At 30.5% G+C, this 19,047-nt stretch overlaps 2 protein-coding genes across 2 annotated transcripts; both read right to left on the minus strand.

Annotated features, from left to right (window-relative positions):
- Nucleotides 1-1,955: 1,955 nt before the first annotated feature.
- On the minus strand, nt 1,956-4,243 carry LOC126660149 (uncharacterized). The gene is made up of 6 exons (XM_050353490.2): nt 4,218-4,243; nt 3,746-3,802; nt 3,283-3,628; nt 3,088-3,206; nt 2,471-2,988; nt 1,956-2,338 (listed from the first exon to the last, which is right to left on the minus strand). Exons 5-6 carry the CDS (start codon nt 2,971-2,973, stop codon nt 2,116-2,118), a joined length of 726 nt encoding a protein of 241 aa, XP_050209447.1. The 5' UTR covers nt 2,974-2,988; nt 3,088-3,206; nt 3,283-3,628; nt 3,746-3,802; nt 4,218-4,243; the 3' UTR covers nt 1,956-2,115.
- Nucleotides 4,244-4,368: 125 nt separating this feature from the next.
- LOC126660150 (spore wall protein 2-like) lies at nt 4,369-6,678 on the minus strand. Its single transcript, XM_050353491.2, has 4 exons — nt 5,460-6,678; nt 5,022-5,312; nt 4,510-4,923; nt 4,369-4,409 (listed from the first exon to the last, which is right to left on the minus strand). The coding sequence occupies exons 2-3, from the start codon at nt 5,052-5,054 to the stop codon at nt 4,561-4,563; spliced, it is 396 nt and encodes a 131-aa protein (XP_050209448.1). The 5' UTR covers nt 5,055-5,312; nt 5,460-6,678; the 3' UTR covers nt 4,369-4,409; nt 4,510-4,560.
- Nucleotides 6,679-19,047: the final 12,369 nt, after the last annotated feature.

Genomic DNA, 19,047 nt, shown 5'->3' on the forward strand with positions numbered 1-19,047 from the left:
TTGGAAATATAGCAGACCGGTGGTTGTAACAGATGGTACTTTTTTAAAATCAAATTATGGTGAAACTCTATTGACAGCATGCACACAAGATGGAAACGGTTAAATTTTTCCTCTAGCATTTGCTATTGTCGACTCTGAGAATGACGCTTCATGGGAATACTTCTTTGGAAAGTTTAAAGAAGCTTTTGGTGAAAAGAATGGACTTTGTATCGTATCAGATAGATGTGAAAGCATTTCTAAGGCAAAAAACAAGTTGTTTCCTCAAACAACTCATGAAGTATGTATGTTTCATCTTCTGAATAATCTGAAATCTAAATTCAAGAATAAAGATAATAAGGTTAAAGAATGTTTTTATGCTGCTGCAAGTCATACACAGTTATGAAGTTTGACTACCACATGAATGAGCTTGATAACATAAATGTACCAATTCGACCCTACCTAATGAAAATCGGAAAAGAAAAATGGGCAAGGGTGCATTCAAAATTCCCAAGGTACTCAACAATGACATCAAATATTGTTGAGTCTATGAATGCAGCTAACAAAGCAGCTAGAGATATACCGGTAACAACACTTCTATAATATTTGAGGAGTTTGATTTAAAATTGGATTTACACAAATAGGACTATTGTAGCATCTACATTTATAAAGCTGACAAATAGAGCAGAAGAGCAGCTTAGAGAAAACTACTCATATTCTTTAAGAATGAAGGTTAACCAAATTTTTACCTTTATATATTTTACTAACTGGTTCCTAATGGTTTATCTCACATTTCATTTTGTTTTTTTTCTATAGTTTGCACCATCAATGACAGCTTTATACAGTGTGCAAGATGGAACTAACACATACATAGTCAAGCTAAAGGAAAAGACATGCACATGCTGTAGATTTTAAATGGATGAGATGCCATGTGCACATGCACTTACAGTATTGAGCTCATTATACCAAGATCCATATCAGTATTGCTCAACTTTTTTCAGCAAAGAAAACTTGGTTGCAGTTTATGAGGGTGTTGTCTATCCGATGCCAAGCAAAAACAATTGGGATATACCCGCTGAAATTGAAGGAATGACAGTTCATCCACCAATAGCACTGGCGCCAGCTGGAAGACCAAGAAAACAAAGAATAAAGTCAGCATTGGAAGGAAAACAGAAAAAATGTGGAAGATGTGGAACGAGGGGACATAACAAAAAGACGTGCCGAAATCCACTAATTTTCTCAGTATTGGTGATACATTGAGTATTCTTTTTTCAATAATTGACATAAACACAAAGTATTCATTATGTTTTTAGTCAGGTAGTTTACCAAACCTGTCTGTTTTGCAAAAAGTCTACTCTAATAAATGGTTTACCAAGTGTTTACCTAAAGTTGCCTATTAGTTTACATAAGAAAATCGTTACCGTATAGTTTGCTTTATAAAGTGTTTAGTTATGGATCATCGAAATTATAAATTGTGTATGAGGAAAAAAAACATCATTAATAGGATGACAAAAGCTATATACAAGACATAAAAAGTTATGTTATTTTAAAAAATGGTTTAACAATATTGTACTATTATTAAATGGTTTACCAAATGGTTATTGAAAGTTTTCTATCAGTTTATCTAAATCAAAATTGTAAAAAATTTCATTGCAAAATGCAATATGAAAAAAAAATCAAATATGGAATATGCATATAGATCATGAAAAGAAGAAAAAAAATTACTTAATTATAGTTTAATATCATGTTTCATGAAACGTAAAAAATATCTAAAAAGAGATTATCAAAGGATTACTACATATTTTTTAAAAGTTATTTAAAGGTTTATATGATGTTTTTAATAATAAAATCAATATAGAATGTTTTTCAAAAAGTTTAATAAAACAGTGTATGATAAGAAATATAACATTTATAAAAAATTTAATTCATTAAAAAAAAGGTTTACCAACAATGTCTTAATAGTTAACTAAAGATTTACCAAAGGTTTCTTAACACTTAACTAAGGTTTACCAATTCAAAAAAACATAAGATAACAAGAAGCAGTCAGTTAAGCTGCCAAAAAGCATACTAAATACCTATAAAAAACTAAAATTAAGAAGTCTGATCAGACTAACGACAAGTCCATAATGAAAACATTCATTATTCTGCAATCGTTTTCTTTGCACGTCTTTTCAATTCCCGATTTGTGTTCTTGGGCTTAACTTCTTCACCACTGTGAATGTTCCCAGTCAATTTCTTCATGCCATACTCATAAAGCAAAAACAAAATGCGATCACGATGATGGACTATATTCAAATCAGATGGGATAGATGTCTTCTTTATCAAATACTCCGCAAAGGCTAAAACATACGCTCCACAATCACTATAACAAATAAAAAAAGAGATTTAATAAAAGAACATAAAGATATATATATATATATATATATATATATATATATATATATATATATATATATATATATATATATATATATCACAATTTAGATGAACTTACTTCGCTGACTGGCTTGGAATATCGGATACAACTTCAACCCAAAAAGCATCAGTTGGATTCTTATCTCGATAAGCAGGAGATGACATATCAATGTCACTTCGAAGCGCAAACAAATCCAAAGAAGCGAGAAATAGTGGTAATAAAACTGCATATTTTTCTGCCGCTTCTAATCCATTTTTTCTCGCTAAAGCAGAATCCAAAGAGTTATACAAGTAGATACATCTATCCTTGAAAACCAAACGACCCAAAATCCAATGTTTATGTTTCCCAACATTCATCGGAATAAGAACTTCATCCACATCCTTCCAATGAGTGTTGCACATAATTTTCTTTCCACAAATAAAATCAGGTCCAGCATTGCACAAACTTATAACAGACACATCACGATTCTTCTTAACGTACTGTTGCCATAACGCACTGATTATATCATCAAATAGACAGTAAGTAGTAATACGCAGACCATCAACTGGGAAATACTTGGCCTTTTTGCGTAAATAATACATACCAACATTGATATGCTGCAAAAAAATCCAAATAAGTAAACCAAATAATTACTGAAGGTCAACTACAAATAAACTAAAATAAATAATTTAAAATCAAATAAAAGAAGTACTTACAGAGTCGTGTAAAAATTGATCCTTAAACTACAACTGATAAAACCATAGCTTCTCCACAATGAGTTCAACTTCAAAATTCAACTGGTATGATGTTGTCCTTATCCGCATACATTTTTTTCCTAAAAAAAATCATAAGTAATTTACATTACAGAACAAACAAGCACATAAATTAAATTATTTAATGCAATAACTTACTTATATTTTTTGCCCCTACATCCATCTTCAAGCCAATTATAGAAAGTATCTTGTCCAAAATAGGTGTAAAATTGACCGAGTTTATCATCGAGAGGAGTCAATCCATTCACAATATTCATATACATATTCGGTTCATTGGATTCCGGCGGAACATAAGGAAGCTCTTTGTCACTCTTCTCAGCATACTCAGCAGCAATCTCCATTATTTGCTATTTTATATTAATTAAAATGATAAAACCATTAGTAATTTATGGAAAAATAACATAAACACATAGTTAACCTATAGTGTACATAACATGAAATATCTCAAAAGGACTGGAATGAAAGACAATAACATCCTTAACAGCTGCGTGTTATTTCAAAATATAAACAAAAAGATATTAGTAAATCGTTGGATATCCCTTAGTAACCTTTTAGTAAATATATATCAAAATAGTAAACCTATAGTAAACTATTAGTAAACCTTAAAATATATCTTGGGGGATTTGTCTGTACTGCTTGTAGAATCCTTAACACAAACCTGAAAAAAAAAATACAATTAATAAAATTATCAAATATATAAGGGTTAATGTCATAAAAATTCACCAACTTTACACGTTTTCTCATTTTAATCACGTAGTTTAAATTTTCTCATTTTCATGCACGAACTACCACTTTTTTTCAAATTCATTCACGGTGTTGAGGTGTCACGGCTACATTGGTGTAATTCGCTGACGTGGAGGTCATTTTACACCAATGAATGAGTGACACCTCAGCACCGTGTATGAATTTGAGAAAAAGTGATAGTTCGTGCATCAAAATGAGAAAATTTAAACTGCGTGATTAAAATGAGAAAACATATAAAGTTCGTAATTTTTTTTGACATTAACCCAATATATAATAACAATTATTTATAAACTATAAAGAATGTATGCAAAAAAAAAACAAATTATCACCTTAGAATCTGAAGCTAATGCAGCTTATGTCAATAGCTTGACAACAAGCACTGAGATCAATACCATCAAAAGGTAAAACATATGCAGGAAAATCCTCATTCTTTCACTGAGATCAATACCATCAAAAGGTGAAACATATGCAGGAAAATCCTCATTCTTTTTTGCAACAAGCGGACAATCAACATCAGCATCCTAATAAAATAGAATACAATATATATTTATTAGTACCAAACACATAAGGACCATGTTTTATTAAAAAAAACTAAAAACACTAAAACAAATAAAAATATACCTCTCGGCTCTCGTTTTTCTCGACATCATCATCGCCCTTTCGACTCTCTTCTCAGTTTTTCTCAAAATCATCATCGCCCTTTCTACTCTCTTCCTCAATTTTATCAACATCATCATCGCCCTTTTTACTCTCCTCCTCGTTTTTCTCAACGTCCTTTTCAGCCTCTGCCATCTCACTACCATTGATGTTTGTAGTTGAATCTTGGCCAGCCTTCTCCTCAGTTGGACCATCTTCATAATAACCATCTTCTGTTTTATCAAAATGAGCGACGTCTTTGTCATTGCCATTGTCATCATCTTCACTATCATTGCTTTCATCCTCATCATCGCCTTTTTTATTGCCACTGTCTTCATTGCCAGTACGACGATCACTCATAGTCTCTTCAAAAGAAGATGCTTCACCAACAGGATCCAGCTAAAAATAAAAAGGAAACAGTTACTAAAATATACTTAAAAATTAAAGTAACAAAAGGAGTTTGCTAAAAGTTTACTAACAATTTATTTCACAATTACCTTATCTTCAGTTTGCATGGTAGCAGTGGACATTATGCTCTTCAGTTCAGCTAAAGTTTTTAAAATCTCTGAAAACTGATTCTTAGAATAAGATTAGTAATTTGCAAAATCATTAGCCAAATTTTCTTTGATTCAAAACCAGTTTATCGAGTTCCGTCTTCGACCAACCACATTTAAGCAATCTTGATCAACAACATCTTCATAAACTTTTTCCTTCCCTTTTTAAAAAAAACCGTCCAAATTCAATTCCAGCCTCTCCTCCGTAGTGGGTTGTCTATTGCACAATTGCAACTAAATCAAATACAAAGTAAGAAAGTATTATCTACTAATAGTATTTCAACACATTACTAACATATAAACAAACTAAAAAAAATATAAAACATATATTACAGTTTACTAACAGTTAAATAAAAGTATATTATAAGAATAAGAAGGTACCTGTTTTGCTGACTGACTGAAAATTGTACAGGTCAAATACTGCCGGTCTCTAAGAATTGACGACTTCCACCGCAAAATACGAGGCACTTGTGTGCCCATACAGGATGCAATTGTGTCTTTGGCAATGGGACAACATTCTAAAAACCATGTTTGAAAACACAAGGGGAAGCCATCGTATCGTAAATTTGTACGAGCAGCATAATTTTTTATTTAAAATAATCATATTTTTTCAGCGAACTCAATTTACTTTTCAGAAACACTAATGTGTATGAAACAAGTCTTTACCCCAAGGAAAATTCTCAAACTCCCCACTACTAACGAGATAAAAATGTTCATTCGGAACATTAGACTCAGTTTTGTTGTTATACAAAAAGTATTCAATGAAATACAAGACTGCCATTTTAAAAGCATCATTCTCATTGTCCCAACGCATTAATAGAAAACAGTCCTCAACGCATTTCTTTGTAATCTTAGTTATATTTCCAAAACATCTTTCTTTCAAATCAGAACTAAGACTCCTATATTGCTTCTTATCAACACTCCCTTGACATTTCAAACTAGTTATAAGAGCAAACTCATCAAGTGAAAATTGTAAAAACCTACCAGACACTTTCAACCATAATTCATAAAAAAAACTGGTTGCTTAACCTCCATTAAAAGCAAATAGTGAATAAGCTGAGGTTTCAACTTGTACTTCTCTTGCATGCCTAAAAATTTGCCAAAGTAGCTTTTTGCAAATCTGTCAAGCGTTTTCTTAGACAAAGTCTTCTTCAAGTTGACAACCACATTTCCACCAACATGATGGCCAATTTTAAGAAAAAAATGATCTTCTAGCCTAATAAAGTAATTCCAGTCCTAATGAATAACAAATAAAACAAGTTAGCGAGTACAAATAGTAATTGATATTGAATAATCAGTAAACCCTTTGTAAATACATAGTAAACAACACATCTACTAATATGAATTAATAAAAAATAAATAAACGAAATACTAGGATAAAATATTGATATGCATATAGATCATGAAAAGAAGTAAACAACTAAAAAACTATTGGTAAACCAAAAACACAACCTTAAAAGTAATTTACTACAAATAAAAAAACGGACAATAAAACGACAAGTAAACTAATAGAAAACCTAGATAAAATTGAAATATTAAAACAGAACAACTCTAACAGTGAGAAACCATATGACAATTAAAAATAGTAAACTAATTATAAAACAAACATAAATAAAACCTTAATAAAACTACATTCAAAGTTAAAACCATTAAAAAACACAATGAACCACATCTTAAAATTAATTTTAAAACCTAAACTATTAAAAATAAGAAAAAAAACAGATCTAATATAAATGAAAATAAATCTGAATAACATATAAATTAAAACCTAATTTCCTAATAACTAATATTAACAAATAAAATAAATTCAAAAAATAAATACCTTAAGAGTTGATATTACCATTGGAGAATCACTAACAGCCTTCTCCTTCTGGATTTTAGAGACAGGAACATCCACAAAGTCATCATCAGAATCAGTTGGCTTAATAGCTCTCATTTTTTTGAAGATGATGGATCCTTCCTCATTACACCGGTGGCGGGAAAATCAATTTTCCTTTTAGTACCAGTTTTCTTTTCTTTGGCCATTTCTTTTTTAAACTTAGGAGAATTTTTGGTAACAGACCTAGTAGTTACCATTGAAGAGAAAATTAGTGATAATTTGAAAATAGAAAAAGCAAGAACAGATTAAAAAGAAAAACGAAGAACAGTTGAGATTAAAATCAGTTTATTTTTAAAGAAATACGTGAGATATGGAGAAGTTATAGAATGACTGTGAGAGAGAATTAAGAAAAATTTAAATTTCAATGACATGCAAGCCTATATTCTAGGGGAAAATGAGAGGAAATAAAACCACAGTTTTATTAATGACAGTTAACGATAATTTAGATGACTAAGAAAGTGAGATTATGAGGAGATGGAAGTCTTAAGTATTTATGAGGAGCAACATGCCGGACCGTATTTTAGGAATTATTTAGGACTTCAACAGTGCTGTGCCTAATTTTCTCTATGTTAAATTTGCATCATGCTATAGAGAAATAAATAATTCTACTACAAATTTTATCATATTACACTCATAATTACGATTTTATTAAAGTACACTAAAAATATTTTTTTCTTACAAGAAACTGGTAAAATAAAGCATGCCTTATGTGCAAGTGAGGGATTCTTACATATGTAATTAATTATATTTATCCAAAGTAGTATTAGTTATTTCAATAAATAAAGAAGCTTCAGTGTTACTTTTGTACGTACCAATGTACCATATATACAATATAAGGGCGTTGTTCATTGTTTTCATTCATATGTGTGTGTATTACTATTTTCATTTACTATATATTTCGTTTTCGATTTTATTCTATATTTTTGTATAACGTAACTACATTTATCCCGAAGCAACACGAGGGTAATGTACTAGTATATATAAATATATAAAAAGAAGGCTAAATGACTAAAATAGGCCAAACCTTTCATGAAAGTTTCACAAAAATCCAAATATCTAAAAGTTTATCCAATTTGTCCTGAAACGCATGATTTTATTTCAATTATGTCCAACTACACAATTTTGCTTATGTGGCGCTGATGTGTGGTATACCACATCAGCATCACATAGGCACCACATCAATAAAATCATGTAATTGGACATTATTAAAATGAAATTATGCGTCTCATGACAAATTGGATAAAATTGAAAGTTTTGGACTTTTATGAAATTTTTTTCAAAGGTTTAGCCTTTTTTGGTCATTTGGCCTAAGAAGAATGGTTATCTCCTGAAGGTGATGAACCATCCTTAAGCAAAGAAAATAAAAGTGGACTTAGCGGCTACTAATTGAGCCATATAATTACACATTCATTTAACAAATTTGAGTAGAATTAGAAGAACAAATTAGTTTTTCTTTTTCTTTTGATGAAAATGACAACTTTGTTAAACGAATGGTAGTAAATATATGTAATCATTTTAATTATGAATTAGAAAAGCACTTATCCGTGGCATCTTCTAAAATATTTTGAAATATCACCTGTTTATTCGCTTATTAAAGCACAAGCTTTCGCATGATAATGAATGTTGGGGTTGGAGTAGTCCAACCAAAATAAAAAACAGTGAAGAGTACTTGAGAGGCCCTCTCTTTTTAGAATAAATGTCCAGAAGAAAAAAATATAACAATTGATAAATAAATATTTATCTATGATATTTGTACTTATTTAGATATTCCCATAAAAGAGAACCGAGAATGAAACAAATATTTAATAAAATATAAGTTAATTAGTGGGATAATGGTAAATTATTTAAATTTATAATGTATGCAAAATAAAATACACATATATGATAGAAAAATCAGAACAAGTTAGAATCTAGCAATAAAAAAAGAGTTAATGTCAAAAAAAATCACGAACTTTACATATTTTTTTATTTTAATCACGCAGTTTAAATTTTCTCATTTTCATGCACGAACTATCACTTTTTCTCAAATTCAGGCACAGTGCTGAGGTGGCACTCATTCATTGGTATAAAATGACCTCCACCTCAGCAAATTACACCAATAGAGCCGTAACACATCAGCACCGTGCATGAATTTGAGAAAAAGTGGTAGTTCGTGCATAAAAATGAGAAAATTTAAACTGAGTGATTAAAATGAGAAAACATATAAAGTTGGTGAATTTTTATGACATTAACCCTAAAAAATATTATCCTATAACATAAAAATTAGAACAATCTAGCACAATAACACATATATAAAGAATAACTGATAATTTAAAAATATTAATATTCATCAAGATTTAACAATGGATTTTTTTCCGTAGAAAACAACCAAAAGATCATTTAATTAAAATTAAATAAGAATACAACCAATTAAATCGAGTCTCTCCTGTTATAAAAGTCTCAGGGGTAGACAAAAGAAGGAAAAGATTTCTATTACAAAAGCCTCAGAGAAAGTAATCCAACTAACCAAAGAGAGGGAAACAGAAACCACCCCTGTTACAAGGGGGCCTGCAACACACTAACAAAAAGCAAACCCTGCAAAAGACACAAGAAATAAACCAACTAGAGCACTACAAAGCTAATGACCCCGTTATAAAAGCCTCAAGACCAGAAGCAAGCAGCCCTTGGCAACACAAAACACCAAACTTAAGAGAGCTGATTGATTACTCCATTAACCTTAACATTCTTATCACCAACTATATCAATCAGAACAGTTATGATATTCTAGATAATGTCTTCAATTTTAGTATCCTCCTTCAAGAAAATCTTCTTATTCCTAGCTTTCCAAATGTTATAAACGGTTCTTGCAAGGACAATTCTTCTACAATTCGCCATCAGACTTTTTCCAGAAGGCTTCCTGCTAAACCAACTTATGAGTCTTCTCCAACTGCTCAAGTCCGAAGGACATATGCAAACAGTCAAAACTCTTTGCCAAATGCTCTTAGCATAACAGCAATCAAATAAATAGTGGTCAAGAGTTTCAGTAGCGCTAGAGCACATATCACAAGTATCAGAATCAATAACTCCCCATCTTTTCATTTTGTCTTTTGTTCTCAGCTTTCTCATGATAGACAGCCAAAGGATGAAGTTGAATCTTGGCATGGAATTTCTACCCCATACAACCTTTTGTACCAATTCACAACATGATGATTAGCTCTAAGCTTCTTCCAAACCTGATTGATTGAGAATTTGTAGTTCTTCTCCATATTTCAAGAAGAACTGTCCTCCACATCATTCTTGACTCTATAATTGTTTCTGATGAACTTCCAGGAAACATCAGTTTCTTCATCAAAAGGATCAGGAAAGTTCCACCTATTGTTCTTCCATAAGTCAACAACTTTGACATTCTTGTGGATATTAGTATCTTTCATTTTGACTCTAGGAAACTTCTCAAGCATTGAGAAACCACCAAGTCAAGGATCATTCCAGAAATTGATCTTCTTTTCATTTCCCAACTTGTACTCAACAAGCTGAGTAACCTCTTTCCTAACTTTTAGAAGACCTCTCTAAATCAAACTATTAGTACTGTTTTGCTTTTGCCTCCCAATAACTGCTGTTTTTGACATTGTTGCAATTGATCCAGGCAGCCCATCGAGAGTTAGGATAACTAATTATATGTCAAACATATTTTATTTGACAATGGATTATTTTAAAAATAAAGAAAAGAAATTTAAGACTGAAATACCAATAAAAAGCTCTTATTTTGCAAAGTGTTTCTCGATGACGAGACTAATTAAAAACACTATCCATTCAAAGTTAATAGAATAACCAGCAAAAGTAACATAACAAAACAAAATCGTTTATCTAGAAAATCAATACAATCATTATTTTTCTTTCATATCCAGCCAAGATTTTTTTGACAAAGTTGAAATTAAATAATTAAATATTAACAAAAATAATGAAAAAAATTCCCAATATGAATTTTTTTTTACATAACATGACAACATTTAAAACTCCAAAACAAGAATGATTTGAATATATCATGTTCTCATAATTGGTCAAGATAATTTCAAATAAATATTGAAACTTTGTAATGAAATTCAAAGGCATACTGACAGAATATGTGAAAAAATCCTGATCTAAAAAAGAAATCAGTCCCCTTTCTTTTTGGGAAAACCTGAAAAGTACATGATTTTAGGTAAAATAATATCAAAAATGCGGTTGTTTCTTTTTTCTTGGGACTAACAACTTTATTGCTAAATTAATTAGCATTAGCACGTGATTTATATAAAAATATTTGGACACTACGTAAATTAAAAAAACAAAGGTTTTTTACACAAACAACCTAATTTGCTAGCTTTCTAATTTTGTACGGGTGTAGATTTGGATTTTCTAAACTACCACATGCGGACCAATTTATTACTTTCATACGGACTCTGTATATTAAACTCTAATAGTATTCAACTCATAATTTCATTTATTTTCTCTCTTCTCATCATTCAATTCTCTCTTCCTCTCAGTTCATCTTTCTCTCTCTTCCTCTCAGCTCATCTTTCTCTATCTTCAATCACGATTGTTTTTCTCTCAGCTCAAATTTAAACAAATTAATCTGTCAACATTAATCATTATTCTACCTCAGTTTCTGATCACGAACTGATTTTGATAAATTTCATCAGCTATCTACATCAATTCGACGTCTTCATCTTGACATTACAAAGAAGCAACACCTAGATCTTAATCTGAAATGAAACAGTTAAGATAATTCAAGTTCAGATTTAATTTCTTGCTATAGTTTAATTAGATTAATCAACAAAATGACATTATTAAGTAAAAAATATAAAATATAAAAATAAAATATAAACATGAAACTGTGTTAATTTTATTTTTCATGTTGATTTTGATTCAGGAATGGATAGTATTGCAGTTTTTGTTCAGTACAATGGTTTTGGAATGATAAGCTGCAATACACAAATTTTGTTGTTAAAGGACTTCTAATTCCAACAGATTGTACCATGCAACATCTTGAAGAATTACTAGCCAAACAGCTACAAATAAATTTAAAAGAGACAAATATGCAAATCAAGTATCAGGTATATTAATACTTATAAATTTACAAATACTTGTTAAAATATATATTGACAGAATATAATTAATATAAAATTGATATATTTTGGTTGACATGTTGTTGACTTTATGTTGATGAATTGTTGATATCTTGTTGTTTTAACAGATTTTACAAAGATTACATTTATTTTTTTTCCTTATGTTGACATCTTGTTGATGTGTTGTTGATATACTGTTGATTTTTGCATAAACTCTTGTTTTTTTTACTCTTATCCAGATTAAAGCAGACTATCCATCAATAATAATACAAGATGATGATGCTTTAAATTTCTACTTTAAGATGAAAGGAAAATCATCAGATCCAACACACTTCCCTCTCTGCATTGAAATTGAACAAAAAATAAAAGATCTATCATTGTATGTATCATCATCGAGATCAACACACCAAAATGTCAACACAAATACATCAGTTTGTGAACTCCAAGAGTATTCAACAAATGTTGATAATTCCAATTCAGTTTTATATATGTTTCAGTATGCAATGGACATGGAAAATCTGTTAGATGAGGATCAAGAAGTGCATAGTCCTTACGTAGAAAGTACGATCATTAATGAAATAAAGGCGACAAAAATTGAAGAAGGTAAAAAATACAAAGACAAGAGCACACTAAAGACTATATTAAGCATTTACGCGATCAACAATCATTTTCAGTTCAGATCTTACAAGTCGTGCAAAATTGAGTACATAGCAATATGCAAAGAGCCTGATTGTGAATGGAAATTGAGAGCGTCGAGAAATAAAAAATCAAGTGTATTCATTGTGCGAAAATTTAACAATGTACACACTTGCAAAGTTGGGGAAAGGATGGCCGATAAAAGGCAGGCAACGTATGATTTGGTTGGAACTTCATAAAGGATAAGTACTCAACTTCAAGACTGTTTACACGCCTGCCGATATTATTAGAGATATGAAGAAAGAATATGGAGTCGAACTAAGCTACCAAACAACATGGAGATCAAAAGAGAGGGGATTAGAGCTCACGAGAGGACATCCAGCTGATTCATACCAATTACTGCCTTCTTATATACACGCGCTGAAAACAACGAATCCCGGGTTTGTTGCTGAATTGGAAAGAAGAGAAGACAAATTTCTTTATATTTTCATATCGTTGAATGCATCAATTAGAGGATTGGGTTTTCGCAAGCTGATAATTGTAGTGGACGGTACGTTCCTCAAAGCAGCTTATGGAGGAACTTTTATAACGGCAGCGACTCAAGATGCATCAAATAAAATTTTTACTCTTGCATTTTGTGTGGTAGGTTCTGAAAATGATGCTTCGTGTGAGTGGTTTTTTTCTACAAACTTAGAGAAACATTCGGCGTGAGGGAAGGAATATGCATTATCTCGGATCGACATGATAGTATTAACAAAGCAATTGAAAAGGTATTCCCGGAAGTAGATCATGGGATTTGTACCTACCATCTTTTCAATAATGTCAAGGCAAGATATAGAAGAGCGAAAGATGAAATCAGAGAACAATTTTTTGGGGCATCCAAAGCTTACACGCTTGAGCAGTTTGAAAAACACATGGCGGGATTTGACAAATTTGACTCCAAGATAAGGGAGTACCTCAGTGAAGTTGGTTTCAAAAAATGGACGACAGTCCATTCCACCAGCAATAGGTATTTAACAATGACTTCAAACATTCCAGAACCTTTAAATGTAACAAACATAGCTGCAATAGAACTGCCCATAACGACGTGCTCGAATTTCTACGTTCGCTTGTGCAAAAATGGACTCGTGCAAATAGAAATTGTGCAAGATCATTAAAAACAAATATGACAAAAGTTGCTGAGGAAATATTGAATGAAAGCTACATTCGATCTCTGAATCTGACGGTAAACCTATTTTCAAAACTAATGAGTTGTTGACATGTTGTTGATTTCCTGTTGATTTTTTGTTGATATGGATTACCCAAAATTGGTTTTCTAACTCAATTCTTTTTTTTTTCAGGTAAGCCCTCCAAATGACAATATATATATTGTCACTAAAATAAAAACTCCGTTCTCGGTCAATTTGGACACACAGACATGCTGCTGCAGAAGATTTCAAACAGATAAAATATCGTGCCTGCACGCAATTGCTGTAATCAGGAAATACAACAAAGATCCTTTGTTCTATTGTTCAAAGTACTATATGAAAGAGACGTACGTCAACACGTACAATCACACTGTGTAACCAATGACGAATAAGTCAACATGGAATACACCTCAAGAAGTAAAAGATATAATCGTGCTGCCTCCAGAATCAAGTACAAAATCTGGGAGACCGAAGAAGAAATGCATATTGGCAGGACATGAAAAAAAGTCAAAGAATAAATGCACGGTTTCCAAGAAAATGGGTCACAATAAAAAAACATGCAGAGGTTGACTATAATTACAGACATATTTATTTCTTTCAAATTAAATTGCTGTGATTGAATTTCATATTTTTTTTAAATTAGAAATTTGACTGGAATTTTCAATTTAATGTTGATATCATGTTGATATGGTGTTGATGGAAAGTTTATTTTCAAGCTTTTTAAGAAAAAATAAAATTAGTGTTAAAATGCTGTGTTGATAGCCTGATGACATTCTGTTGATTTGACTTCTATAAACTAATATTTCATTTTATGAATTTTTTGAATAAGTAAGTACTCATTGTTGATATCATGTTGCCAACATGTTGACTACTGGAATTTTCAATTTTATGTTGATGTCATGTTGATATTATGTTGATATGGTGTTGATGGAAAGTTGATTTTCAAGCTTTTTAAGAAAAAGTAAAATTAGTGTTAAAATGCTGTGTTGATAGCCTGATGACATTCTGTTGATTTGACTTCTATAAACTAATATTTCATTTTACGGATTTTTTGAATAAGTAAACATTCAATGTTTATGTCATGTTGCCAACATGTTGACATCATGTTGTCATCATGTTGATATGATATTATTAATTATTTTAAAGAACACTAAAATTACAACAAAATTTAAATTAACTGAATCAAATAAAAAAAATTATCAGTAAACTGTTCAAAACAATATGAAAAAACAACAAGAATAATTCAGATACCAAATATATTTAAAAACAAACAAATAACTGAACATAAAACCAAAAACAAGAGTTCCCAAAATAATAACACCTAATTAGATACATTATTCCTCCTCAGATCTGTTCAAAGCTGGACGGTTCCTTCAACGTCACTTTTATAATCAGTTTCTGTCTTCCACTTCCCATAAGAAATCAAGCCTTGACAAAGTCGATTCCGGTACCTTTTCATTTCATCTCCCAAAAATGATAAAGTAATAAGCTTGCCATGAATTAGATACGCCGCAAACAAACAAGTAAAAGCCCCACAATCACTGCAATGTTTAAAAGAAAATTTAACAAATCAGAAAAAGGTATTAAAATCAAATGAAAACATAGAGGAAAACAGAATAGAAAATGTTACCTCTTAACTTGAATTTGCACTTCAGCAACATTTTCATATGAGAAAGGAGAATATCTGCTGTCGAAACTAGAAGATAAGACAAATAATACAGCTTCATTCCTAGACGAATAGAAGTCCATTTGTTTCAAAAAAACAGGAAGATGGTGCGTAAAAGCTCCTATCATTTTCGCAATATTTGCTTCAATCTTTTCACTCTTGTAGGAATTGTAGACATAAACCTTGCATTCTTCGAAATTAACCCGCACGAGAAACCAATGATTCGGGTCTACGATGATTACGAGACATAGAAGGTCATTCACATCCAACCAACGCTTACCATATCGACAACATCCTCCCAAATAGTATTCAAGAATGGAGTTTCCAGGCGTAACTTTAAATTCAACACAACCAAACGCAACGTACGAAAAATATTCTGAGACTAAAATCTGACTGAAAATGGAATCCGTAGTACAAAACTTCATCTTGTTCTCAAACAGAGATTGAATCTTCTTCCTCAAGTAGTAAAAAAATAACATCGATATGCTGTAACGTACAGAAAAAAGTATAAAAAATTAGTAAACCAAAACAAATGTCAACATAAAATTAAGATAATTAAAAAACACTTACAGAAGTAGATAATTCTACACCATAGAAATTTAAAGTGTGAAAAAAAATCTTCTTCGAAATTAAATCACCGCTAATATCGAAAGGAGGACTAATTACAATATATTTTCCAGTAAGCGAACTACAAAACATATAAAAAATAAAAACAATCAACAATTTTTGATGCAAATCTATAAAATAAGAAACAAGAATAATAAAGTTATATTACCAAATTTTTCTATTCGATCCTTGCTTAATCCAGTTAAAAGTTTCCATGTCTCTAAATGCATCAAGTTTAGTGTACTCAAGATCAAGCAAGAGACAAGGAGCTTCATTGTAAGGCAATGCAATCCGGTCTACAATAAATAAAGAAACAAAATCAACAAAAAATAAAAAATATATTCTAAATAGAAACTTAAAAAAATAACAAACGAATATTAGTTAATGAATGCTTGATATTATACTAATAATAGTTCATAATAATGATTAATTTCATGAAAAATAAATGTATACTTATGTTGACTAGATGTTGATATCATGTTGACCTAATTTTCACAAATGTTGATATCATGTTAATTTCATGTTGATGCAAGATGATATGAACATCAACAAATTAATAAAAAGGACAATTTAACAATCACCTAAAGTATTTCAATTCATCAAAAACATAAAATACATAAATATTTACCAGATTGACCAAATCCTTGACTCAAAGAAGCAAGCTCACGGCTCCTACAAATAGACGCAACTTGTTCGTCCAATTGAGTTAACTGGGAATCAGTTAAAAAATCGTGTCGTCCCTTCAATTTTTGTAACAAGTATAAACAGTTAAGAACAATAATATAATACACTTTAAATTCAATAAAAACCCACAAATACTAATGTCCAAATTTTTATCAACATCAACCCCGGAAACATCGTCCGCAGCTTGTTCAACCTTTCTTTCACCACCTTCCACAGATTTATCTTCTTCTTTCTTATTAGCATTATCCACAGCAGAAAGATCTTCAACCTTATTAAGCTCATTATCTTTATTTTGATTATCCTCATCACTTTCCGACAAAGAATCACTTTTATGACCACGATCACCTTGATCATCCTTATCGTCAACATGCTAAAAACTCAAAACATATATCAACACAACAATTTCAAAAATAAAGGAATGTATATAAACAAAATAAAGAAAGTAAAAAATTGTACCTTAATAATTTCTGACTTTTAATATAACGGTCCATTTTGGTGACCAAATCCTTCAAAACAGCTTATATTTTAATCATACCCTTATCAATATCGTCATGATAGGATTTAAGATCCTTCTTGATCTCAGACTGCTAAAAAATAACACTTTTGAGCTGCTTTTTAAGATTCCAACTCCTCTTTGACAGACTGTTGATATGCTGTTGATTTTGTATTGATGCAGAAGTCAAAGAAGGGTCACTCGCATCATTAACAGCAGGCAAATCGTCATCGTTAGCGGTCTGAGCTTTCTGGTACTTCCCTTCTTCTTTTCAGATGCAAAAAAGTCGTTCAGGAATAAAACCCTTTTCTCATCCGCAGAAGGGACAATTCATTCAAGCTTAAGCTACATTTAAGAACATAAAAGAAAATCAACAATATAAAAAAATAAAAACAAAAAACAATCAAAATACAAATACTGTAAACAAAAAATACATTTGATCTAAGATTATAAAAATCGCTTTCCAACTCGATCACGGCAGGAGTTTTGCTTGAAGTCCAATTCAAGCATCTTGGCACTTTTTTTACCCACAAGCATGCATATCTTACCGTCAACAGCAGAAAAACACTCGTAATATAAATACTGCAAAATAATAGGGAACCCATGCAATCTGCAATACGCTTCTTTTTTGATCTTCTTCAAAAGATCCTTGCTCTTTAAACACTTATGGGTATAAAGAAAATTTCTTTACCCCACGGGTAACAGTTATAGTCCTCGAAAGCTATTACGTCCAAACAGTGACGGATCCAGGAATTTTTTCTAGCCCGGGCTAAATGACGTGTAATTAATAAATTTATTTTTAAAAAATTTATATTAATAAAAAAAATAAATTATAAATACTACCACCAAATTTATCTATAATTTTAATTAAACCATTTTGATTAGTTTTTATCATATTATTTATTTAACATTCACAAATTTATCCAAATAATAAAATTCATTAATTATTTATCAACAACATAAAATAAGATGACAATATTTTAGAATATTTATTTGTTGTAATTTAATCACTTCTTTGATTTTTTTAAGAATAAATCAAGTTAAAAACTTAAAAAAAAATAGAATTGAATATAATTATTGCACAATAAAATTAATAAATAAAATTAATTTATACAAATAAAATTTTAAAAGAAAAAAATTATTTAAAATTGGAAATTAATTGATTTTGGAGGAGATTTTGAAATTAGAAAAGTTAGGTGATAAAATTTAGGAATTAAATTATAAATTTTGGAAATTAAATTAGAGAATTTGGTTGAAGAAGTTTTAAAAAAAATAAAAATTTGATGGAATTAAATAAAGGTTTGATGAAGAATTATCAATTCAAAGAAAAATGAAGGGTTGAATTGAGAGTATTCTTAATTTTTGGAAGATGGTTGGCACTTGGCAGGTTGCTAAGTCATTGTATTTATGATGCACCATTTTAATCTATTTTGCTAACGAACAAAGGATCACTTTGGCCCTTCAACTTGGTACAAAGTATCAAAAACGTCTAAATTAGCAAAACGGGATCACTTTTACCCTGAACTTATTAAATTTGGTATAAAAATCCCCCTCCCCACTCTCACTTAAGAGAGTGAGATACACTCTCCGGGTTTCTTTTATCCTAAGTGGTTTTAAATGGTAAAGAGGTTAAAATGATCCTAATTTTTTCTTAACATTTTAAATTAACTCCTAATAATTTAAAACAAAAACAATTTAATCCTTTTAAATTAAACTTTTATATAACAAATTAACCCC

Source organism: Mercurialis annua, linkage group LG8, assembly GCF_937616625.2.
Source record: "Mercurialis annua linkage group LG8, ddMerAnnu1.2, whole genome shotgun sequence".
Classification (NCBI taxonomy): Eukaryota; Viridiplantae; Streptophyta; class Magnoliopsida; order Malpighiales; family Euphorbiaceae; genus Mercurialis; species Mercurialis annua.

Excerpts from the sequence above, each read along its gene's own strand:
- LOC126660150 (XM_050353491.2), bottom strand. The coding sequence starts at position 5,054 with ATGTCCACTGCTACCATGCAAACTGAAGATAAG. Across the intron at positions 4,924-5,021 it reads CCATGCAAACTGAAGATAAG|CTGGATCCTGTTGGTGAAGC; the intron begins GTAATTGTGAAA and ends TTTTATTTTTAG.
- LOC126660149 (XM_050353490.2), bottom strand. The coding sequence starts at position 2,973 with ATGTATTATTTACGCAAAAAGGCCAAGTATTTCCCAGTTGATGGTCTG. Across the intron at positions 2,339-2,470 it reads ATTCCAAGCCAGTCAGCGAA|TGATTGTGGAGCGTATGTTT; the intron begins GTAAGTTCATCT and ends TATTTGTTATAG.